General features: G+C 40.1%; 1 protein-coding gene and 1 long non-coding RNA gene across 5 annotated transcripts in view; one reads left to right on the top strand and one right to left on the bottom strand.

The window, feature by feature from the left end:
* The window catches only part of DTNBP1 (dystrobrevin binding protein 1), a 162,885-nt gene extending 150,529 nt beyond the window's left edge, over positions 1-12,356 (bottom strand). The window contains exons 1-3 of one of the 4 annotated variants that reach the window (XM_065585075.1): positions 12,282-12,356; positions 9,018-9,068; positions 3,607-3,657 (exon numbers count right to left, since the gene is read on the bottom strand). In XM_065585075.1, the coding sequence (XP_065441147.1) occupies positions 3,607-3,657; positions 9,018-9,068; positions 12,282-12,301 (122 nt within the window). In that variant the 5' untranslated portion in view covers positions 12,302-12,356. Of the gene's footprint in view, positions 1-3,606; positions 3,658-9,017; positions 9,069-11,343; positions 11,768-12,048 lie in introns of those variants that run through there. The other 3 variants (XM_065585073.1, XM_065585074.1, XM_042860507.2) reach the window with 3 other exon arrangements.
* Positions 12,256-26,614, top strand: part of LOC122174713 (uncharacterized) — a 38,789-nt gene continuing 24,430 nt past the window's right edge. The window contains exon 1 of the long non-coding RNA XR_006176910.2: positions 12,256-12,388. This is a non-coding gene — a long non-coding RNA (uncharacterized LOC122174713). The remainder of the gene's footprint in view (positions 12,389-26,614) is intronic.

Genomic DNA, 26,614 nt, shown 5'->3' with positions numbered 1-26,614 from the left:
AAGTTTTCAAATGATATCTTACAAGGTATACTTTTCACAAAAATTACAATAGTGTGTAGGAAGTGAATACTGGAGTATAATCCATCACAAGATTTTACCAAACTGAGTGACAGGGCAACAAAATGGCAGATGAATTTCAGTGTTGATAAATGCAATGTAATGCACATTGGAAGACATAATTACAACTACACATACAAAATGAAGGGGTCTAATTATGCTGTTACTACTCAAGAAAATTCTTGGAGTCATTGTGGATAGATCTCTGACAAACCTGCTCAACATGCAGTGGCATTTAAAAAACAAAACAAAACACACCTAACAATGTTTAAGCGATGTGGGCTTTTAGGCATTTCAAGAGTAAGGCGGCAGCTGAGCACGGGTCTTGAGGATCTTGGAGGCACCTAAATTTAATTTTTTTGGATCTCTGCCTTGGAGGTTTATCCCAAACAAGTAGTTTGGTATCGTATTTCTCTATGTTTCTTCCAAATTACTTATGCATAAGATAATACAGCTTTAGCAACTATTAAACTTCTATTACCAATGTGAATTATTCAATTTACCAACACTCTTACATTTGATCCAAATTACCACAAACTTTTAGACTTATATGACTGAAATGGAATTAGATGTTACCTAACAGACTTTCACAGGAACATGTTTTGTAATTGACAGAACCAACAGGTTTTCAATTTTGGAAATAGAATCACACGTGACTTAATTAGCACAACAGCTTGGAGGGGGGGGACGGGGACAACAACCTTAATTCATATAGTCAAGGGCAGAATCATGCATTCTTGTGCAGCTTGCCTTCCACTGTCATATGACAATGCATTAGGTAATAGTACCATCTGCTTAACTACCTGCTCCAGAACTCAACTTATTAAACCTGGAATACACACATACCGATACATAAAAACTATTTTTGCATGCATTTCATATGCTTCTTCTGCACACATTTCTTTGGACTACATCAGTTTTGATCTCCAAGACAGACATGTATGTATATAAGGACTTCTTTTTTTAATACTGCCTCTCTCATAGAAGAAAAATCCATTCATATAATTCAATTTTTTATATGTAACATTCCAAAACATTTTATAAGATTCTTTCATTATCACCTCAAGAAAAAAACCAGTGCTAAATCCGTGCCAACACAATAGTTATATAACAGATAAAGTATTTATAAATGGGGGCCAACTTAGCAGTCAGTAAGAGACTCCTTACTCCAAGGAGATCCAAGCCAAAGGAATGAGTACTCCTTCAAGCTAAAAAAGATTTAAAGCAAAACCTGCCTAAAGCACCTATTGAAAAAGAAGCCTAACAGGAAGACCACAGAGACTGGAAAATAATGTGGACAATGGGAGTCGGTTAGAGATTTCATCTGAAGTCAAAGCACACTTTGGAAGCATCCATAACAGAATCACAGCTTTAAAAGCAAAATATGACATCCTAGACGTGTGAATGATAGTTTGTTTTGCAGAGGAAAACCCCTCTACAGGCACACAAAAAGGTAGAGTCTCCACATAGGCATCATAAGAGAACACATGTTTCTAAACAAAGATCATGGGCAACCAAATAAGAGTTAATATTAGATTATCTGAGCTCCTCGCAATGCCTGGAGCTACTGTGGTCTTGGAGAGAAGCTGGTTCTGAACTGGATGCAGCAAACAACCCAGATAATTGAAAGCCACAGGAACAAATTATATACAAAACTCTAAATAAATATATATTGAAGTTCAATATTCTTGTATGACTTAAGTCCAGAAAAGGGAAGGAAAGTTTAACAGTCAAGGAGTCAGTCCTTGTAGGATAGCCTAAAGCAACTTCAAATCTACATAACAAAAAAGCATAAGGAGCTCCAGTAGGCTATTTTACAAATCAAGAGAACATCTGACTGCAGCTACAAATGCCATAGATCTTAATGAGACAAAGTGGGTGAGGTAATATCTTTCATTGGACCAGCTTCTGTTGGTGACTGTGGGTACGTCTTCACTTACCGGAGGGTCCGGCGGCAGGCAATCGATGTTCTGGGATCGATCCCGGAAGTGCTCGCCGTCGACGCCGGTACTCCAGCTCGCCGAGAGGAGTACGCGGCATCGACGGGGGAGCCTTCCTGCCGCGTCTGGACCCGCGGTAAGTTCGGACTAAGGTACTTCGAATTCAGCTACGTTATTAACGTAGCTGAATTTGCGTACCTTAGTCCGAAGTGGGGGCTTAGTGGGGACCAGGCCAAAGACAAGCTTACAAAACTTCTCTTCAGGTCAGCAAAAATAAGCTGAAGAAGAGCTCTGTATAGACCTGAAGGCTTGTATCTGACACCAACAGAAGCTGGTCCAATGAAAGAGATTACCTCACCCACCTTGCTTCTCTAATATCTTGGGACCAATATAGCTGCAACTACACTGCATAGATCTGAATGATATTTCAACTGAATCAACTAAAAACACATCAAGAAACAACCAGGAGAAATCCCCAAGTGAAGGCATTTTGCCAGATTTATGCTTCAGCTCTCCAGTATTGTGGTGTCAAAAGAACAGACCACATGATATTTTAGAAAATGAATCTGAGTGCATCAGAAAAAACAAACTAGATAGCAGAATAACTCATTGTAATGTTGATTGTTCTGTTGTCCCCAAACCCTCTTGCTTCCACTTCAAGAAAAACAGTGTTTTTGTTGCACTTAAATAAAAAAAAATTGATCCATTCTTTCCTCCAGTACAAGAAGCAAATAAAATAGTAATATTTTCTTTAACGTTTAAGTTTTAAAATCTCTTCAAAATTAGCAAGGAGTACCAAAGGGGAGAGGTGAGTTCACTATACTATAAAGCCTGATGGCCCTAATCTACTTAAAATGCAAGATGGATGTCTTTTTGTATTAGTCAAGTATAGACTGCCCCAGCACAGAGACCAGTTGGGCTTCAGTGGCATGAGAAACTGGATAGTTGTAAATTATCACAGTCTAATCCATAGTACTTAACTATATATTATATGCAAAGAGATACATTATAAGAACTGCAGGATTCGGAATGTAGTAGAATTAAGGTTGCAAAATCAAATACTCAATAATTAGGAAATGCTAAAATTAAGGTTGCCCAAACGACCTAATTGTAGAAAAATTTATAACATTATATAACCTAATTACATGATCACATACTATTCCCCCACCCCACAGTATTTCTGCCTCACTCAGTGAGCAGGATGAACAGTGCTCTGGGTTTGAGACAGCTGTTCAATGTATCTATCCTCATCATTCAATTAGTACAGACACCCCCCAGGTTACATAAACCCGATTTATGCAAATCCGCATTTACGGAAAAAGTTCCGTAAGCTAGAAATTTATTTATTTATTGCGTAACGGTCGGGTATACATTTCTGACTTACACAAAATTCAAGTTACGCAAGGCATTCCGGAACGGAATGCTTGCGTAAGTGGGGGAGCATCTGTAGTCCCTTCTTTATTTACTGCACACAATTCAAAACCTACAATCAATACAGAGTTTTCATTTTCTTATGATCTTATTTACTACTTGGTTCCCCCATAATATTTTGATTAGGGAAAGAAACCACGGGAAAAAAACACATTAATCTGAAAATGGAAGGACATACCTGCTGAGCAATTCCAATCCAGCAGAGAACTTTGGCAAATACTGAACAGTCCTGTAAACATAATAAAACCACAGAAGTTAAAAATGGAAGAGAATAAGGTCATCCAATCCAGCTCCTCATCAATGCAGGATTATTCACTGCCATCCCCATTTGCTACCATTTTGTATGGTCTAGTTCAAAACATACTAAGCAATCTACTTTACAAGAATATAAAAGAATACAAAACCACTAGATTTCAATGTTAAGCTGATATCCACCTACATTTTCCCTTTTTTGATTATTGCATTATACCCCTTAACACTGCGCTATTCTTGGTGTTCATTAGAAATAGACAGACAACGTACAAGGCAATATTTTGCAGATGCTTTGGCAAGACAGACATCACTTTAAGAGTAGATTATGAAATCATGATTATAATAATAACTAGTTCTGCATTAATATATTGACACTAATCATTAAAGCCCTAAGGTTTTGAATTTAATGCACTCTTCATTAAAACTGTGGTTGCTACAAAATTGAAAGAATCTTTGACAGCCCATAATCTAATATTTCCTATGTTGGTCAGAGCTAATAGGTTATATACATACACACCAATAGGTATTACATGCACAATATTAACATGTGTGTGTGTGCGCATCAGGAGGGGAATCATGCTAAATTGTACTATGCTTATTCTTGCTCACTTATGCCAAGACACATCCCACAATGCCCTGGGACAAATTGCTCAGCACATGGCTTAGGCAAATACAAAAATGGTCATGTTATGCTAGATGAATGAGTGTTCTGAAACAAAGCTATAATGTGGTACAAGGAAATAATGTAAGGTGTATGAATGCTTTGCATTAAGGAGTATTTTCATGCCCCTCAGTGTTTGGAAGGTAATAATCAAAACAAAAGATAGGAAAGTACAGGGATGCACCAATGACAAAGCTGGCACAAACTGGTTAGTTAAACTTTAAGTGATATGAATAGTGAGTGCTGTGCAGCTTATAAACAGCCATCCTATAAAAAGATGGCTAACTTAAGTGGCATTTGGGAAGCACATCTTCTGTGTAAGGTGAACTGAACAGGCTACAAGACTGCGCTTCCTGGGAAAGACCAATGTGCTTACTCTTTCCTTCCTGTACTGCATTGCTTTGTCTTTAGACAATAAAACTGGCTTAGCTTGATTTGATTTCTTGAAGATTTTTAACACTGAACCGCACGTATAGTCAATTACTTGGCTATACCTCTTAGTCAATAACAAGTATAATTTATCAGCAAGAATAAACTTAAATATGAAAACAATGTTACAATCCTTCTACCACATATTAAATATTAGCAAGACCACACTTTATAAATATATTGTACTACATCTAGGGCTGTCAAGCGATTAGAAAATTAATTGCGATTAATTGCACTGTTAAACAATAGAATACCATTTTTTTAAAAATATTTTGGATGTTTTCTACATTTTCAAATATATTCATTTCAATTACAACACAGAATAGAAAGCATACAGTGCTCACTTTATTTTTTATTACAAATATTTGCACTGTAAAAAACCAAAGAAACAGTATTTTCACTTCACCTAATACAAGTACTGTAGTGCAATCTCTTTATCATGAAAGTGCAGTTTACAAATGTAGTTTTTTTGGTTACATAACTGCACTCAAAAACAAAACAATGTAAAACTTTAGAGCCTACAAGTCCACTCAGTCCTACTTCTTGGTCAGCCAATCGCTAAGACAAACAAATCGCTAAGTTTGTTTACATTTACAGGAGATAATGCTGCCCACTTCTTAATTATAATGTCAGCTGAAAGTGAGAACAGGCATTCGCATGGCACCATTGTAGCTGGCATTTCAAGATATTTATGTGCCAGATGCGCTAAAGATTCATATGCCTCTTCATGCTTCGGCCATCATTCCACAGGACATGTTTCCATGCTGATGCTGCTCGTTTTAAACAAAACAAAACAAAAGTTAATTAAATTTGTGACTGAACTCCTTGGGGGAGAATTGTATGCCTCCTGCTGTTTTATCCGCATTCTGCCATATATTTTATTTCATAGTAGTCTCAGATGATGACCCAGCACATTGTTCGTTTTAAGAACACTTTCACTACAAATTTGACAAAATGCACAGAAGATACAATGTGAAATTTTTAAAGATGCTACAGCACTCAAACCAAGATTTAAGAATCTGAAGTGCCTTCCAAAATCTGAGAGGGACGAGGTGGGGAGCATGCTTCCAGAAGTCTTAAAAGAGCAAAACTCTGATGTGGAAACTACAGAACCCAAACCACCAAAAAAGAAAAATCAACCTTCTGCAGGTAGCATGACTCAGATAATGAAAATGAACATGCATCGGTCTGCACTGCTTTGGATGGTTTTTGAGCAGAATTCGTCATCAGCATGGACGCATGTCCTCTGGAACGGTGGCTGAAGCATGAAGGGACATATGAATTTTTAGCACAACTGGCATGTAAATAACTTGCGACGTCAGCTACAACAGTGCCATGCAAATGCCTGTTCTCACTTTCAGGTGATATGTAAACAAGAATCAGGCAGCATTATCTTCTGCAAATGTAAACAAACTTAGCGATTTGTTTGTCTTAGCGATTGGCTGAACAAAAAGTAGGACTGAGTGGACTTGTAGGCTCTAAAGTTTTACATTGTTTTGTTTTTGAGTGCAGTTATGTAACAAAAAAACTACATTCGTAAACTGCACTTTCATGATAAAAAGATTGCACTACAGTACTTGTGTTAGGCGAACTGAATATACTATTTCTTTTGTTTATCATTTTTACAGTGCAAATATTTGTAATAAAAAATAAATATAAAGTGAGCACTGTATACTTTGTATTGTGTGTTATAATTGAAATCAATATATTTGAATTAGCAGAAAAGCATCCAAAAATATTTAATAAATTTCAATTGGTATTTTTATTGTTTAAGAGTGCGATTAATCACAATTAATTTTTTATTCACTATTAATTTTGAGTTAATCGCGTGAGTTAACTGCAATTCAATCGACAGCCCTAACTACATCAAGACTTTCCTCACTTCAGACTCCTAAAAGGCCCTCAGAATGGATTGAAACTGCAGTTATACCAACTGTTTGAATGATGGTGTATGTGATGTAAATAATATGACTCAACAGTTGTTTATTAGTTAGATTCAAAGATCAAGCTATGTTATGTTTGCTTCAGAACCTGGTCAGTGGAGAGGAAGCAAATATGGTTTAAAGCCACCTTTGTGTTCACCTAGTCTGAGGCTAGAGTACCCTCAAGGCTAAACTAACCTAGTATTTCCCCAAAAGTGGGTCCTGACCTCATGTCACAGGAAGGATCTAACAGGCAGTAGTGTGGGAAGCAGAATCTGGGCAGCAGCAGCACGGAGGAAGTGGCCGTAGCCAACGAGCGGTCAATCAGCAGCCTGGTAGTGATACGGGCTCAGTAGCAGAAAGAGAGGGGCCAGATGGGGCTGCAGGAAGGGGCAGGGCCAGGATCGCCAGAACAAGGAAGCTAGGGGGAGCTGAGCACAGCACTTGGACTAAGAAGAAGGCTGGAGAGTGAAAGGGGGAGCGCAGGGTGCTGGAAGGCTAGGAAGGGAGAAGACAGCAGGGGCTGGAGGGCTGAGAAGAGGAGGAACAGAGGGGTAGGATGGCAAGGGGTGGAGGAGGGGTAATGGTGGGTCCCCAAAAAGACAAAATGTAGATGGTGGGTCACCTTAGTAAAAAGTTTGGGAACCACTGCTCTAACCTATTGCTCGCTGCAACAGCCCTCTAACATGTTCTGTCAGCGAAGAATCACTAGCGCACAAGGATCTCTGGTGACACCTCCACAATCTCAATAATTAGACCCCTATGTTTTTCACAAAGGCAAAACAACGTGAAATAAAACAAAAATAAACGTAAAAAAATGAAATAAAATGGAAAATTTGGCCTGCCCGCCCCATCATGACAGGAGCTATCACCCCACCTTGCCGCCCTCCACCGAAGAGCTCCTGCCCTTCCAGGAGGCAGCGCCTGCCACACCCTACCAAGGGCCATCCAGCCCCAACTTCCCATCAAGGGCCTTCCGCCCCCGATGGGGGGCAGGACCCTACCCAGCCACCACCCCAAGGGCCTCCCACCCACCCCCCGGGGGACAGAACCCAACTGCTGCCCTCCCTCAAGGATCTCCCACTAAGACCTGTCACCCCTCCCAAGGGCCTCCCACCCACCCTGGAGGGGGGCTATATAAGCAGAGATGGGGAAGAAATTTCTGAAAAATAAAAATAAGAATTTCACAGGGCTCTATCAACAATTACATCTCACTTCAACACGGACTCTACAAAGCAGGACTAGAAAGGGATAAAAGAGCCAGTTATGCCATCCAGGCAACCTATGCAATCAGCTGCCCTCTCAAAGCAGCTCTCTGTCCCCCTTGACACACAGGAGCATCACAAACAGGATGGAGGATTCAGACCCTAGTCTTCATTTTCACTGTACAGAGTTCATGTAAGCATATCAATGATAACAGATCCTACAGAATCAATGGCATTACTTCAATATGCCACCCGCATTAAAACATTATTTGTATTACTATAGCACCTATGAGCAATACATATGCACAGTAGAGTTTGCTAAAATTACTAATTCAGCCTTCTCCCAACAAAATACTTTAGCGGTGGCCTACATTATGGACAACTAATTGGCAAATTTTTAGTTATAAGAGACTGATCTTCCAAAAGTTAACAACTTCTGAAGTGCAAGAATGCAGTAATCAGTTTCATTTATTTAAAATTGCTCTGGATTTTTGTTTGGGTTTTTTTGTTTTACTTTTCTGCAGTTTAATATTGTACACATATGACATTTATTCATGTTGAAAACAGAATGACATTTTAAAATGCTGACTTCAGAAACATTATAACCAATGCTATGTTCAGCTATGCTACAGAATGGTTTAAGATTTCTCTTCTGAAGTTACCATCCCTTTATCATCAATTTTTTAAAGCAATGAAAGGCACTTATTTCTGTTCTTGTACTTTAAAAACACCTCGTAACATAGGAAGAATGATTGTAGTATTTAAGATTCACATGGAGAAAGATAAATTCAAGCGTCAAATGTTTTGGGCAGTGATACTGTTTAATTTACTAGATTATAAAGGACAATATAATTTAGTTACACCAAACATCTTTAAACTGAGTGCTGAGCACCAAAAAAATAGCTAATTTTAAAAAGTGGGAACTAGAGAGTTCTATTAAACCATATGTTTTGGATAATCCTCTTATCTATAGAGCAGCATTTTCTTCATCAAAATTTCAGTATTATGTAAAATACTATGTAAATAGTTTTGCCAAAGTATATTAGCTATGTTTAAACAATGTTTTCATAAATATAAAGACATAAAAGACAAAGCTATATATTTGAGCATACAGAAGTACCTCTGCTTGCTTATTTTCGCTTCTCTTGATTTGTCACCCAAAGTCTTCAACCTATAATTCAAAACAAAAATATCAGGCCTTTGCTAACAACCACAACAGAAAAAGAGCTTGACACAGTAGGTGCCTAGGGTGCACCTTAAGGTTTATAAAGGTCAATTTTGCTTTGGTTTATTTTGGAAGTGAGAACTGTCTCCCCATTTATTGTATTTTTCAAAACTATTACATGAAGTGATTTTTCCATGGACTGTATTCCTCCTTTCTTCTCTCACACAGTACTGTACAAACAGCTGCATATGGGATTTTCAAATGCATCTAATATGATTTAGGAGTACAAGTCCCATGTATGCATCTATACTGGGACTCCCGCTCCTGAATCACTTGCATCTTGTCTACACGGGAAAGTTATCAGTTATACAGGTATAAAAACCCTGTGTGGAAACTCTTATAGGAAGAAGCATGACTTTTTGGGGGTTTAGCTTATACCCTTCCCAAGCAACATATGTAAAACCAAAAAACGATTTATACTGGTATAACAGTTTCCACAGAGGATCTTATACCAGGATAAAAAATTCTGCACCACGGCAGGGAGTTTATACCTGTTTAACTGTATCAATTTATACTTCAGAAGTTACATCACAGAAACTTTCCTTTACAGCCACGGTCTTAGACACGTTTGAAAATTCCCACTCCTCCATGCCAACAAAAAATCTTCTTTGGGAAGTTTCCCACCATTACATTAGCACTAGTACAACTCCATCATTGTTTTTGGTAGTAAAATCCCTCATGCACTTCAAATGCATGTAAAGCGATACCTTTTAGGAACCAAGAAAGCATATAGACCAAAAAAATAGGGACTTCTCACCCTTAAGAGTACTTTCCAACAGTGGCGAAAACTTATAATCCTCTAAATCAGCGGTTCTCAAACTGTGGCTCGAGACCCCAAAGTAGGTCGCAATCCCATTTTAATGGGGCCACCAAGGCTAAAATTAGATTTACTGGGGCCTGGGGCTGAAGACCAAGCACTTCAGCCCTGAGTGGTGGGGCTCAGGTTACAGGCCACCTGCCTGGGGCTGAAGCCCTTGGGCTTCTGCTTTGGCCCCCCCACGGTGGGTGCTGGGACTCAGGCAGACTCAGACTTCAGTCCCCAATCCTGGGGTCGTGTAGTAATTTTTTCTTCTCAGAAGGGTAAGCTGCCTTGCGTCAATCTAGCTATAGAAATGTCCTCACTTAAATTTGGCTCTCACTGACTTAAGTGTCTCTGTACACCAATTTACTAACACCACCTGCTCAAGCAGCAGAGAGTCATGGTCAATGTAATTGGGTCGATGCAGTGTCAATGTAGACACTGCATTTCTTATGTCGACTGATACTGGCTTTCAAGACCTGTTCCACCATGACCCACACTGACAATACAATCGATACAAACACTCCTGGGGAGTACATGCACCACCTACACAAGGAGGCAAGTCTGCACACACACACGCAATTTAATAATTGCGGTGGCTGTCTGCCAATGTAAGTTAAGTTGACAATTTTGTAGCATAGGCATGGCCTACACTACGAAGACCATACCACCATAGTATATCTGCAGAAGTAGGAACACCACCTTGCCAAATGACAACAGACGCCCCCTTCTGTTGACATAGCTGTATCTACATGGGGTGTTACCTCAGTGCAGCTATGTCAACAGGTTGGATATTTTTTCAAGTGTAAACCAAGTCTTAGGCTCCTACATCCCACTGACTTTCAGTGAGATTCATTTATCAGATCCCTAAGTGGCTGGACAAGACCACAGGAAGTAACCATAAGTCAGGAACTACTGCAAATAATAATGTTCTGGGGGAGAAGAGAGAGACCTCATTATCTGCTGTTAAGTGGGTTTTTTTTCCTGTAAATACAAGGATGGGGGACAAATTAAACTGAAGCTCAGATTTCTACTTTTGGTTTTCCTTTCCCATTCCTAAAGTATGGGTGGAGCCATTCCTTCCTTCCCCGCCTCCTCCCCTCACATGACAGTCAGCCCTTCTACAGGCAGAGACGCTAACAAGCTTTTAGTGAGCTGTGTAAACTACAGGCCCGCCTATCAAGTCGTTACTTTGGTCCAGGAAGTTTTGCTGGTCAGTTCCTTCAAACCACATTTAAAAATTTTATTAAGATGATGTTAAAAAAAATAGTGAACAGAGTCTGAGCATAGAACTTTCTGGTTATCAGGGAATAACATACAGATTATCGAGGGTGCAAAGTTTGGTTTAAGATAAGGTGGCATGAGGAATACACCCCGTTTCCCCCACTCCCTACAATGTTAACACAACCAAACACCAGTTACCCTGTGCCTGCTCCCACAGCGACTCCAACCACTTCTCACCGCCTCCCGTTCCCGTCCATTAGCGCTGCAATCCCCGCGCCCCTGGGCGGAGGTCGGTGGGTCTGAAGGGCCGGGGGCGCCCCAAGTGACACGTCTGTATCAGCTCTCCGGAATGATGCCCCGAAGCACAGCCCGGAGCTAGGGGCGCCGGGGGCCCTTCCCTTGGGCCCTACCGCTCTGCAGGATGCGGCGTTTTCGGAGAGCAGCGGTTCCCAGCCAGAGCCACGCAGCTGCCCGGAGGTTTCCAGAGGCTGGAGCCGGGGCCGCAGGAATAGCCTCCTTTCCCCCACACAGCGCTCGGCTCACGAGCCCGGGAGCCCGCGGGGGGGCTCGGCGACCGCCCCTGGTCACAGCTTGGGCACGGGGCGCTCGCTCCCGCCGGGGTCTGGGCGGGCCCCTAGGAGCAGCGGGGCAGAGACCGGGACGCTGGGGGGGGGGGGGGGGCTGAAACTTTCGGCTTAGAGCCACTGTCCGGAACTCAGCCTGTAACCGCCCCTGGGTGGGAGAGGGGCTGCGACCCTGCTGGGCTGGGCAACGTGCCCCCGAGTCCCGCCCGGCTCCCGCAGCCCGACCTCCCGCGCCCCCCGAGCACCGTTGTCCCCGGTGGGGACTTGGAAGAACTTTCCCCGCGCGGGGCTCCGCGCGCGGAGGGGCGGGGCTACCCACCCCGAGGTGAGGTCCTGCTGCACGCTCAGCAGCCGCTCGCGCAGAGTCTCAAACATCTTCCCCCCGCCTGCCTGCCGGCCACCGCGTCTCCTCCGCACGCGCGCTCCTCCTCCCTGCCGCCTCTCACTCTCTGCGGCACGAGCGCGGGGCGGGACGGGGGCGGAGCCGCCTACCTCCGCGCGCAGAGGGGGAGGGGAAAAGGCGTCTCTCGCAAGGCCATTGGTGACAGTTACCTCCCCACTCTGGCTTTCATGCCGGCAACGGAGGCCCCGCCCCAGAGCCGTTGATATTCCCTCCCCTTCCGCCTCTATCGCCGTCGCGCAGTGATGTCATGACGTAGGTAAAGAACAGAGCTGAGGCTTCTTCCTTTTGCGTTTCCCTGCCGCCGTGTGCGCGCGGTCTCCCTCTCCCGGGCGGGAGCTCAAGGCCTCCGCGCCTGCGCAGGGCCCCTCGCGCAGAGCGACGCGGCTAGATGGACGGGGGCGGTGGGCGGAGCTGTCGTGTTGGTGGCCTGTGATACCCAGTGGATGATCTGGTGGTCCCAAGTTCTGGCCTTAGACTCTGTTACTTTAAGGCCCCCTGCAATAGCAGAGAGGGAAAGGGACTGTGTGTCCCACGTTATCACAGCCACGTGAGCCATGTGAAAGTGCTGGATCTGTGGTAGGGTGACCAGATGCCCCGATTTTATAGGGACAGTCCCGATTTTTGGGTCTTTTTCTTATATAGGCTCCTATTACCCCCCCATACCCCCGTCCCGATTTTTCACATTTGCTGTCTGGTCACCCTAATCTGTGGTAATGCAGTTTTATCTGCCCCGGGTGTTCTCTTCTAGCCTCTGTCATTCAGGATGTGTCTGGTGTTGCCTTGTTGGGAAACAGCTAATTACAGTGCAGCCTGAGGAGACTGCAGTCCTTGCATGTTACGCTCCATCTGGATGCAAGCATGTTGGGACATGTGATCCCCCTCTATTACATTGCTCTTAATGAAGATGGGAATAGGCTGCATTTTAAAGTACCGTGGGCCATAAATGGGGTACAAATTGCACTTTCGATGTGTCATTCAAAACAGACATAGGAGCTGGCTGGACTCCTTTTGAAAGAGCAAGAAAAGCAAGAGAAAATGGCAGTGGGGAACTGACAGGTGGTACAACCTGAAACTGTGGGACTGCTGTGCTGCCTTAACTCTCCAGTCAGGGCTGTCTCTTACAATGCTGTGCTTGTGACACGCAGCAAAATCCTCCAGGTGCTGTGATCCCTCAGCCAACAACATGCAGGGACACACCCAGATAAGGTGCATGAATGCATGACAAGCCACTTGTGAACTATTCAGAAGGAGAACCCAGCAAATCCCCCCAGCCTTGCATCCTAGAAATGTACCATCTTACACTGCTCAAGACCTTCTCTTGAACAATGTAAATTCATTAATTAGTTCGCCACTTTGTCAAAGGATAGTGGCCATACATCGGCCTTTGTAATCTGAGTAGATTCACCAAACACTTTAGATAAACTCACTGGTAAGGATAAAACATTCAAATAAGTTTATTAACTACAGAAAGATAGATTTTAAGTGATTATAAGTGGTAGGCATAGAGATCAAAGATGGTTACATACATAAAAATAAAATAGTCTACATTCTACACCTTATCAGACTAAGCAAGATTTGAATCAAACAGTTTCTCACCCCACTAAGCAGTTCACGGTTCTTAATACACCAGCTGAATTACTTGCTCATCCTGGGTCTCTCCACTGCAAGGTCTTTTTTTCCAAACGTTCTTGTCTTCGGAGTAGGTGGGAGAGGAGAGAGGCACTGGGCTGATGTCACAGACTCCAATTTATACTGCCCCATCCATGTGCATGGAAAAATACTGCCTTAAACATAGTCAGGTGTCACATGTTGTATGTGCCCTGCTGAGACTCTGGGCCTCCAATGTTCATGTCTTTTGGAGGGGTCCCCTGGGAGAGTGGCTTCTACTTAATGGGCCATCAACCCATGGTTGGCTAGTCCTAATGTAAATCTGTATTGGGGGTTGGGTGTTAGTTGCTCCTTTGTTGCCACTGAAAGACCAGCTCTGGGTATATCCCAGACTCACAACATTTAAGTAACACACACATAGCAAAACTTCATAACTTCACATACAATGGTAATACAACAGGATAGTAATGTTCAACAGATCATGGCTTCTCAAATGATACTTCACAATGCATACTTTGTACAAAACTTATCATAATCATATCACAGTGGTGAATATGCGGGTTCCAGGGTGCTATTTTGAGGTACAGAATGTCACTGGAATGAATGAAATATTGTTTTCTTGCTGAAGATGATTTTGTTCACCCATTCTTTTTTAAAATAGGCAGGACTAAAGAAGCAATCTGATTGGCGTATTCAGCAGCCTATCTGTTACCCAAACAATTACAAAATAAAGATCCCCACACATTGGCAGAATTGCACCTTCCCCCTCAAATCAAACCACCAAAGTAAAGAATATAAACTATCATTTTTATCATTTATATATAGCACAATAGAATGCCAATACTGCAAACATTTATGCACATACTTCACTTTACTAGTAGTTGGACTACACACAATAGTATAATTAAGCATATGCATAAGGATCAGGGCCTAGATATTCCTAGCACAGAAAAAATAAAAATAGTCTGTTCCCTGAGGCATTTATAACCTACTTTAAACAAAAATCCATTGTAAAAATACCGACTGGCCGAGAAATAGTGACATTAATGAGACTCAATGTCTATGACTCAGAGAGGAGGAAAGGTATGTGGAAGAGAATAAAGTCTTTATGAAAACCCAGGTTTGACTTAGTTAAATGCACAAATTAAAACTTCTTTCTCACATATTGTATGGCAAAAGAATAATGATGAACAATAGGCACAACTATAAAAATATGTCGCTCAAGTCCTTTCAGAAATGAACAGGCTGATGGGCCGGCTGCCTTAACGGTGGGATGCATGGGGTGGTGACAGCAGTCAGTATGATTCACCACATGATATGATGCGTTCCCAAAGATATATCTTTATTTTTGGAGGTGGAAGATGCAAAGGAGATGACCAGCATGGTGTGGTTTGTCCCCATTTAAAGAGTGCAGCTTAGTTCTGGAATGTGGGGTTTTGGGGTGGAGGGTGGATAGGGCAAAAAAAATATTTCCTGGATGAGCATAGTTGGAGGACAAAGAGTGGACAGAGCAAGAAGGTGCAGGGGACTAGAATTAAAAGGAAGCTGTCTTAGGGTGGAGGGGGAGAGGATGGAGAATACAAAGGAGAAGCAGATAAAGAGGAAAAACAAGAGGCACTCGTGGGCCCCATCTAACCAATTAGGTTTGTTGTTTTTGATACTGGAGCATAAAGATCTCTCCCATACAGAAGATGCAGTGAGAGTCATTAAAGGGGACATCTGGTACAATATGTGTTTTTTATGTAATATAATACACCTCTACCTCGATATAATGCTGTCCTCAGGAGCCAAAAAATCTTACCGCATTATAGGTGAAACCGCGTTATAGCGAACTATCTTTGATCCACCGGAGTACGCAGCCCCGCCCCCCCAGAGCATTGCTTTACCGCGTTATATCCAAATTCGTGTTATATCGGGTTGCGTTATTTCGGGGTAGAGGTGTATAATAGAACCTATAATAATGAAGCTTGGATAGAAAATTCTACCCTAAAGCGCTGAGTGATGACACCAAAAGTGTAATAAAACCATTACTAATTATTCATTGTCTTTTTCAAGTTACCCATGCAATCTGTGTCAGAAACTCCCACTGAAAAGTTATAATTACGATGTTTTAAAGTGCAGTTCTAATCTGAAAAATGTCTCTGTGAAAGTGGCAACTTCTTACTCATAAGATCTTCTCCTTGTGTGTACCCAATCTTATTTTCTTACATTAGTAAAATGATATGTTTTAACTGCACTGTCACCCTGCAGAACCAATACAACTCAAGGAGAGTGAATTGTGTTCTTTTCTAGCTTTTGTATCAGCACTACTGTTGTTAACTAAGTTCACATTGCAAAGGCACCTGTGGACCTTCATTGCCTTCAAATTACGCTCTGACACCTTTGTAAACCCACTGATGATTTTACATTTGTAATTTAGAGCACATTTAGAACAGATGTAACTAAAGGCAAAATATGAAGACAATTAAGTTGCACACACAAAATAGGGCAACTTTTGTTTTCCAGAATCTTTATTATGTGAGCCAGTAAAATCACAGTTTGACTTTCGGATTCCAGGTTGAGATTACAGGGTTGATGAGAGGGAAAAAAACATCTTTTTACTTATATAATGAGAAGATTTGATATGGAGTCATGGCACAGTATACAATGAAATTCCATGTTGCCCATTTTACAGTGGCTTTTCACAGTAGAACCTAACTTTAATAGAGCCAAACACAACACCATGTTGAAATAAATTTTATTCATTAAAGGTTTTCAAGAAACATAATTTTCCTGTTGTTCTTTTTCCTCCTCCCACCAAACCACCAGAATTGAACTTTTAACAATTTTCCTTTCAGTACTTTAAAACAATACTTTTTGTTACTGAGAAGGATGTGTGGTAGATTTTTTTTAAAACAGCAACATAAAGCCTTAATTTCTATCTGACCGTATACATTTGCTATGATAACAGTTTTATTGTTTGGCTTTTTTTCTTGCTCTTGTAGTTCTGCTTGTTCTGTTTCTGCCCATCGGTAAAATTAACAGCCACTACTACAACACACTTGTCATGCACAGCAGTTTCAGGACTGATTTCTTTGAGTCTGTGTTTTGCTTTTATATTTGGTCCATCTAGTCAACAACTATGAGTACCATAGAATTATTTCTGAGCATATTGGAATTGAGTAATCTAGCATATTATTTTTTGTTTTTAAGTTTTTGCTCAGTAAGGAAGGCTTCTAAAAGAGGTGTGGAGATCCAAAAACATTCGTACTGACCATTCAGTATTTTTTTTAGCAGTTGCGAACAGAAGATATGACACAGGGTCTGAAGTAATCATAAAACCTGTGAAGTGCAAAGGGCTGCCAGAAGTTCACAGAATTTATAACTTGTGTTGGCCTGTCTGCTTAGAATGTAGCCAAATAGATTTTTGCCACTGTGCCATATTCAATTTAGTGTTTATGGGTGACAGAACAATGTCTCAGCTTCCTTGCAGCAATTGTTGGCAACCTGAGGCAATCAGGGCATTACCTTGCTCTGGTTTAAATACAAGTTCTCATTTTACAATGAAGGCTTAATCTTAAAGACCAAAAATGTTTTAATTTAGGGAAATAAGGTTAGAAATCTAAAGTCACTTCAAGTCACTTCACCTCCTGCTGTCTCAGATTCCCCATCTTTAAAATAGAGATGATGATATTGACCTCTTTTGTAAAGTGTTTGAGATCTACAAAAGACAAATGCTACATAAGAGCTAGATGTTATTATTAATAGACTTCTGATATATGCTTAATAAATATTGTGTATAACTTCTGCATGAACTTCCCTTTTCTTTTCTTTATATTGTCTATGGCTGCACCAATACTAGAGAATTATGGCTGGGATTTTGAAAAGGGCCTTAAGGGATTTGGGTGTTTACCTCCTTAAGGCTCTTTTCAAAATTGTAGCCTAAACCATAGGTAATTGAACAGGTGGAATAATACTAGCTTTAGGAGCAACGGTCTCCACACTGCCCATGCTCATTCAGTTTAAGTTTTGCTTCTTGTTTTAGAAGGACTATGATTCCATATAACATGACAGCCCCACATTCACACCAGTTCAAGGCTGGACTTCCGTAGTCGGTGCTGTTGTCATAGTAGTATGAACTGTGCTGCAGGGATTTGTGAACTGGACAGCCAATGTGTCATAGATTGAGGGATTTGGGATATTGGGATTTCCAGACTATGCAGGAGTGATTGATGGAACCCATGACTCCCAACAAGACTAGGTGTACATTGTGCCAATTTCCTAGACATTTGCATAGGCTGGCCAGGTAAAGTGCATGATACAGAATGTAGATTAGACAGGCAATCAAAGCAGTGACAGGGACATTGTGGAAAGATAATGAAAGGATTATTTGCATTGGTAGGGCTAATATGCCAGCAGTCTCCATTCACACCAGAATTGCATGGGAGGAGACTGGCACGGTGAAAGATCTCACAGTGGTTAGCCTTTCTCAAAGCAAGCCTAATACAAATGGTAGTTGTAACTGCTGTGCACCATTGGGTGTACTTCCGTGTATGGATGCATTACAGGTATGTTGGAGGGACTGTATGGTGCAAAGCACCCCTAATTTCTTTAGTATAGACAAGACATATGAGCCTGATTATCCAATGCCTTGCACTGTGTGTAGTCAGACACCTATGCAAAGTGCTTGAGAAATACTACCATTCTGACTTGGTAGCATTTTACACCCACTTTGAACAGATAGCAGTATCTACTCAAGATTCAAGGTGATGGGAAATCAGGTTATATATCCATTGGTTGTTATAGGTTATAACCTATAATGGAAGGAGATATTTTAACTCTGTTATCAGGTTATCTACTAAATTAACAACTTATCAGTTATAAGTAAGGCTACGATTTAGTCATGGGTATTTTTACTAAAAGTCATGGACAGGTGACGGATAATAACCAAAAAGTCACAGGCAGTGACCTCTCAGTGACTTTTACTGAGGATTTCACATACAGCTTCAGTACATACAGTGATTAATGACTAGCATGTTGTTACTTTTCAAGTAACATATTACAAGACACCTTTTAAATAAATATCACAGTGTGTTAGATGTATTGAACCGGTCAGACCAGCTGAGTTTTACTGATACATACCAGGGCGCTCCTTGTTGTCTGACTGGGTTACTCTCAGGTCACAACTCAGATTCCTGTAATGGGGGGCCATATAAGCACCTATGATAGACAAAGATGTTCAAAGATGTATGTAAAGATGCTCAGGGTTCCCCAAGTTAAAGAAGGTGCTTTTGCAACAGTAGGGCAAACATCTCACATGCATCCAATGGAAGGATGCAATTTGAAATTCATAGAATTGCCTCTGTTCTGATCAGGAGCTCTTGCAATAGTGTATTGTACTGTTAGGAACAGCATTTTGACCAATTTTAATGGCTTTTCATTTTGTATTTCTGAGTTTTCAACTCCAAGGACTATTTCAGAGTTACAAACCTAAATCTGTCATAGCCCAATTACATTTTTAATAGCAGCCCAAACCTCTCCTAGTTCTGACAAAACTTGCAATTTAATCCTGTGTCACAATTTGTTGGTGTTTTTTCTTAATCCCTTAGCTCCTGAAGTCAGAAAATTGCATCAGCATCTTGGCTTTAATATTTTAAATATGTAAATATCTAGCCTTCATGGTTGCAGAGAAAAACTTGAAAGTTTTAACCCTAATCACTCCAAAACTAGAAAGCAAATTAAAAAAACCCAGCATTTTTTAAAATCTCATAAATCAGCCTCATGATTTTTTGGGGCCTGACTCTGATTTTTCAATGTTTGGGATTACCAATGGTGCACTCCCCAACAAGTTTTTAGTTTTGGAGAGAAGCATGCTATACATTTTAACATGCCTTCAGAATTACAATTTCTTCAGCATTTTTAGGTGGTATAATTTCCATGGATGGCAGCTTTATAGGTGTGTAAGTAAATTTATTTGAAGTTTTATATTGCATCTGAGATTTCTGCTTTTGGTACAGAATAAACAAATGTTCTATATTGACAAACTTATCAGGTACTGTTATGATGTTGAGCTCTTTCTCACATCTATCATTAAAACTAATGTGTTTTTCTTAAACAATGCCTTTTTTGTAAATTGCTCCAATAATTCTTTTCTTTACAGATTATAAAATAACGTTAATTGTATTTCTATTGGGTTTTTTATTTTCTCTAATATTTCCTCCTAGTTTCATTTTCTCTTTCTCTGGGAATAATTCTTCTGGTGAAAATATCTTAGACATAAGGTAGATATGAGACGTGAGATTCATATATATGCTTATCTTTTTAATCCTATTCCACACTCCGAGGGCTAAATTTTCAGAAGTGTTGACCATTTGCATCTCCCACTGATATTGACGTAGTGATTGAATTATGATTTTCCTTTCTGCTAAGCAGCCTAAATTAAATTGCTTAATGTAGTTAAGTGAGAAACACTTTATTTTTGTCTAACAGCTAAGACCACTAGAGGGCACAGCAGTGTGAGGAAAAACAAAAAAAGTATACTTATCAGAAAAAAAAAACACAATGTACCTGGAAGCAGTCAAAGGTTACTTGCAATATATCAAGTGCTATTCTTGCAGTACTGCAACACAAAACCACATTAAAAAACTCCCTTTTATTTCAATCATAGTGGTATTGAGTGCCTAGTATATAGAATAAAGCATGTAATAGCCACACCATCCTTAAGTCAGAGGGCCAGAGCATCCCCTCTATACATTCATCCAGTGTTCCTTCCATAAGCAGATCTCCCGTGCTTGTGTAGAAGAAGGAAACTTCTGTAGAACCATTCCCCACCAACTTCCTGGTACCACAGATGCCTTTCCATTGGTGCTGTAAAGGAAAGGGACTCCATGAGTTTTGGGTGAGAGGGTTGAGCAAGGGAGATGCAGAGCTTCATATCACCATCCCCTGATGAGCCCATAGATATTCTAGCAGAATGATAGTTTATTACTGCTTCAAGCACCAACTCCTCTTTGGTTCTCTTCATGATTTCTAGTGAGCAGCCACAGGAGGACTTAACCAGTGGCAGTATGACTTCAACTGGAGCCATGCTGCCACAGATAGGGAGGACAAAAATCACAGTGTTGCAGGAAGCAGGTGTCCAGACAGCTTCTGCCTCTGTTGCTCTTGAAGTGTCTTTCAACTTGGATCCCCAGTGCACCTGTAGGTGATCTCTTCTCATCAGAGGGCTGCACAAATCCAAAAGAGGGTGAAGGGGGTGGGGTGGGAGGTGGAACATTAATAACTAAACTGGTAGTAATTCATGAACTTGTGTCTGCATCTGTCAATTCTGTTGTTCATATTATAAAGTGTAATTACTTAAGTGAATGTTACATCATTTGGCTTTTATGGCATCCTAGACTACAAACATCTTCCATAAATGTCCTGTGAATGTTACCAGAGTACAAGACGTGCCATGAAGAACAGGATGTTCTGTGTAGAGTAAAATACATATTTTCCCCAGCACTTAATGATTTATCTTAAACTGTTCTATTTTACTTTAACCTTCTCCCACCCCGCCTTCCCCCGCCAATAACAGCCCAAGTCCAGCTCCCATGGAATTCAGAAACATGGTTCAATGGGAGCAGGCCCACAGCTTTTGAAGGATAAATGAAGTATGAGTCAATTTTACTGTTCAGAGACCATTATCGCAATTAGATCAATTTTAGTTTTATGTACAGAGATGTTCATTATCCAAGTGAATTCTAAAGAGGATCACGACAGAAGAAAGTGACTTCCTTTCACTGTTAACATAGCATTTTTCTAGGTTTGTGTTTGGTAATAAGCTGCTAATTGGCTGGCTTCATCTTACATTAGCTCAGGGTCTTGTTCTTAAAAACAAGATCTCAGTCATCTGTCAATGTCTTTTTTGTGACAAATGTCCTCTCGTGAGTGAATTTTAATTGCCTTTTTTGCCATGAAACCCTCCCCTTCTTTGCTATTTTCTTAACTATTGAACCATTGTGGCGGACTGCCTAGCATTTGGTTATTATTGTTGATTGTGAAGTTGTCAGCTTCGCACTGTTTAGCTTTTTAAAATGGAATTCTGTGTCCTCAGTTTGTACAGGTCTGCTGCTTACTAGTCCATTATGCAGGGAATCTAATCCACTTATGCTGTAAGAAGCTTGGAGACTTTATTCCATATCATTCAAACTGAATTATGCTCAATAAATAAAACATAACACAATGGTCAAAAAATAGTCTCATGTTGTAGCAGGACTTTATCACAGTGTTTGTCAATTTAATTTATTTTATCTTTCTTGCAACAATTCAGAATTACATTACTAGCTATTGTGAAAGTAAACTTGTCCTTTTGAAAAACACTCAGTATTCCAAGTTACAGTCAACTTCAAGAGGAACATGGGGAGTTATACATACAAGTGATTTAAAGAGATCTCTGCTCCATTTTTTTAAAGTCAATTTTATTTATATATCACCTCTCATTCCAGGCCCACAGAGTGCTTTGCATAGATAGATAAACATTGTACAGATTAAAAAAAATGAGATACAAAGAAGGTCAGGCTGAACTGTTCAAATTTGGGTTCCTATACAGTATTTAAGGCACCTAAATAAATGGCCTGATTTTAAGCCAATGGGAGCTGTGAGAGTCCAGCATCTCTGAAAATTGGGCCATTATATTTAGGTGCCTACTTTTGGATGTAAGTGCCTAACTTTAGGCACCTAAGTTTGAACATTTTGGCCTAAGTGTCCAAAATCACACAGTGAAAGTGTGAATTAGGAATGGGCCGGTCCTTTGATGAAATACTACAGTGAACTCTAGTATCTTCAGCTCTGGTTGTGTAGGTTTCCTTTGTGGTATTTAGATAAAAACTCTGCCAAGAAAGGCATGGTAACTAATGAACAGTTTCAAATTCATTCCTGAACTCAGTATCAGAGAAATAGCAGCTGATGGTACATTCATGACAGAGGAGGGGAACAGATGGTAGCTTACCTTGAGAACAAAACAAAAACAAAAATTACACCTCTACCCCGATATAACGCTGTCCTCAGGAGCCAAAAAATCTTACCGCATTATAGGTGAATCAGTTTCACTGCTTCAGACAGTTACACAAATGCATTTACCTCCATCTTCTTGTTTATTTTTCATCATAACTATTATTGTATATATAGGAATATTATTATATAGCAGGAATATCTGTGTGTGCTGGTCACTTAATCCATCTTCCATAGTGCAGCCACTTGTCATCCTTCAAGCACCTTGTCAAGAATTGCACTGATATGACAATGTTTTTAATGCTGTTTTACTGGACAACTTCATCTCTGTAATGTATTTGAACTCCAACAAGGTGGAAGAGAATTATGAGGTCACTACCCAGCCCTATGGACTGCTGTCAGATTAGCAGGCCAGAGTGGAATTTTTCAGTCATGAAGGTTTCTATCTGAGATAGATTTAAACTGTGTCATTCTTTATTTTTACTGTGGATGGCTGGGCTGAAAATTAGGTCCTTAGTTTTGTAGACATTCTTGTTATGGCATTGTTTGTATCAGGCAGGCTGCATGGTTCTCTTGCCTCCTAAAAACCTACAATCTCTAGTAGTAATTTGAATTGATCTCATTCAGTATCAGTCTTGAAATTCTGAGAAGTTTTCTGAATATTAGTGAATGAAGATTAAATACAAATGAACATGAAGAGTTTTAGTTAAAAGTTCATCAATAACTCAATTTTTTTGCATAATTAGAGATGCTATTTTGACAAAGTCCCCAACCTTGAACATTCAGATTGGTCCAAATGAATACCACCTATTCGGGTGTCAGTACTTTACAAAAGGTGGAAGCACTCTTTACATACATTTTTTTATCATACAGGTTGTGAAATCTAGCCCCATTTAAAAAAAAAACAGTTTGAATTTTCCTTTCTGTCTGGGAGATGCACAGTTTAGTTTCTCTGATGTAGCAACTGATATAATTATATTCTTTCTGATATTTGGCATCTATACTGAAGAGAAGGAAAACATCCTACTCCGCTAATTTATATTGGAAACATTAATTGAGCTGATCACAAAATATACTTATTGCTATTGCTTGATCTGTTGGTTGTGTGTTAATTATATTCATTACTTAAGAATTCCCAATTAACAGTCTGAGGTTTGGTAGGTTCTCATCCAAGATCAGGCCCAGTGTTAGAATTACTGTTAAGTGGAGAACCCTGATGGGCATGGTTGCAATGCTCACACTTCAGAAGAGTCTTCTGTATTTTCATTAGTTTTATTAATACAGTTAGCAAAGTTACAAACAATTTAACCCAGCAAGAAAGGTAGAGATAATATAACATAAGCATCTGAGCATCCATATACTCACATCATCCCTTGCAGAAAAACCTTAAGTTTGAGTCCTCATCCTCATCACCGGTGGCCATCATTCTGGCATATTTCAAGTCACAGAGAACACCTCAAAGGATACAGCTTTTATGTTTTGTTACACTGTTGCCACTATGCCTAATGCATATTCGGTAGGGGTTTCAGCCCCTTTTCCTTATTTGAACTTCCACACCCCACTAATGTTGGGGTGCCCTTCTCCCATAGGTTACTAGGCCTTTTACCTCAAGCTTATTAGCATGTACATCAATTTGTTAACATGGCATTCTTGTGGTTGAACATCTGTTGATATTCCTAACTTAATATCTCATACTGATATAAACTATCATCTTGTGATTACCTGTCAGAAGTTTCATCATTGCAGCATTCTATCTTGTGATATCTTATGGTCTGTGGTTACACTTGGTTAGCTGGTATACTAAGACTTTTTAGGCCTTATTTAGTTTAGCTAAACTATTGTTTTACAGGCCTTGAGGGTTTTAGGGCTCCTTGCATTACTGCCTTTACTTATATCTATGATTCACCTAGCAAATATTTATACCTATAGGCTGCACTTTTCAGCTATTGTAGGACTGGTAGCTACATCTTTCTCTCTTCCAGCTAGTAAGTACCTGTTATGTTTTCCTTTTCTTTTTATGGCTATGATGACACATTCACCTTATATAGTATGTCACTGAACCTGCAGTCCTATCTCAGGCAAAACTCTCACTGCCACTGATCTCAATGGGAGCTGTGACAGTGTAAAGACAGTAGGACAGGGCCGGGTCTATCTAGAAGCTTTCAAAAAAGCCAAAATTAGAACTGATAATAGAGCACAAACTATAAGAAAATACTAACACAAACCAGCTTTGAGGTGTTCTCTGCTATAGTGGTTTGACTATCACAGCTAAACTGGAGATATGAAACATATTAGCTTTAACTTGATAGCAATAGCCAATAATGCAGCTTGGCTGGTGGACAAGTAATGCTGAAAGCTGTGGCCTGCTATCAGTTTCTATATTCAGAGGGGAAAGCATTTTGAATACAAGCTGTTTGAATAAACAAAAATATCTAATGGGCTGACTCAACACATTGGGCCAGATCCTGAGCTAGTTGTTTACTGTCATAGCTCCATTGACGTCAATGGAGTTACAGTAATGTACCCCAGCTGCAATCTGGCCCATTATTTCCACCTATCTGTAGTTCCTCATACTGCATGTTCTCAGAAGTGGTCTCTGTTGCTGACATCTCATTAAATCATGCAATTTAATTTAATTATATTAAGAATAAAAGGGCTGCTAGTGATTGGGTTAAAGCCACATTCTTGATAGCATCCAAAACTAAGCAAATCTCATCTCCCTGTGGAAACCACGTAATTTGTAATGCTTATTTTATGTTTTTTAATCAAACTCATCTCCCTTAATAAGATCTATAATTATTAAGCAGGAAGGCATAACGAGATTGGCTGATTAGAACGCAAGGAGCATAGTCAAGTACTTTTAATTCCCCAAGGGATGAAGCTCTCTGATGATGGCCAGAGTCTTCTTAGAGCTGCTACACTGCTATTTTTAAACACCTTTATTTTGAAAGAATTGTGTTTATGGGAGATTAAATTTTTAGTTTGGAATTATTAATAGCTTTTTATTGTTGTTGCTTTTGCATTCTTTTGGCATTAATGTTTGCCTCCAGAATTAAAAGAATGAAAATCTTCTTGTAAATATCCCATGTTAACTGGATCAACGTCTCTGATGTTTCTATGACTGCAGTTTATGGGCCCAATCCTGCAAATCTTTACTGAGGTGATTATTCTCACTGACTTCGATGGCCCTGTTTACATGAATATGGTTTGGAATATCAGATCCCTAATTCCTTTCATCCCCTTCTCAATTTTTGCATGAAGGACTACTTTTGATCATGCAGACCTGGGTGGTACTAAATTATCATTATTACTGACTTCAGGAACTTAGTCTGAAATTTAGATCCCAGGATGAGTTTGCAGCATTGGCAGTTAAAACTAATACATATTTGTGTGAACTGAGCAAATTGCCACAATAGAAATAGAACCTCACAACTGTCATTATGACAGAGGGCCTGGCATCTGTCAATAATTGTTATTTAATATAGAATAAAATTAATGTGAAAATTTCATTATGGATATTCATCATCTTCATTTCCAAATATAAAGAGATATTGAACTGATCTAAGCTAGCAAGACAGGGTCTGTCTGCTCAATCAAGGAATTAAACATGTGATAGGAGGTTAATTAGCATCCTCTCACCTCAAGGATGTAAAATATTTAAATGCATCTATTGTGTCTATCAAGGGAGGGTTAACAGACAACTAGGCATTGCATACTACCTTGAATGGATTAGGAAACACCACTTTGTGGGGGAAAGAAAGGCTGTCTGATTGGATAATGAACCAGAACAAGTGGATAAACATGTTTAGTGAAAGATGCCAGGTATAATAAACTGCATGAACCCCCTTGATCATCAATGGACTTCTCATTTACCACATGTGGAAGGACTGATGTGGGTGGGGGA

The sequence above is a fragment of the Chrysemys picta genome, chromosome 2 (assembly GCF_011386835.1).
Source record: "Chrysemys picta bellii isolate R12L10 chromosome 2, ASM1138683v2, whole genome shotgun sequence".
In the NCBI taxonomy this organism is placed as follows: domain Eukaryota; kingdom Metazoa; phylum Chordata; order Testudines; family Emydidae; genus Chrysemys; species Chrysemys picta.
Note: the sequence above shows the minus strand (reverse complement) of the source record. Positions and strands in the feature narration are given on the sequence as shown.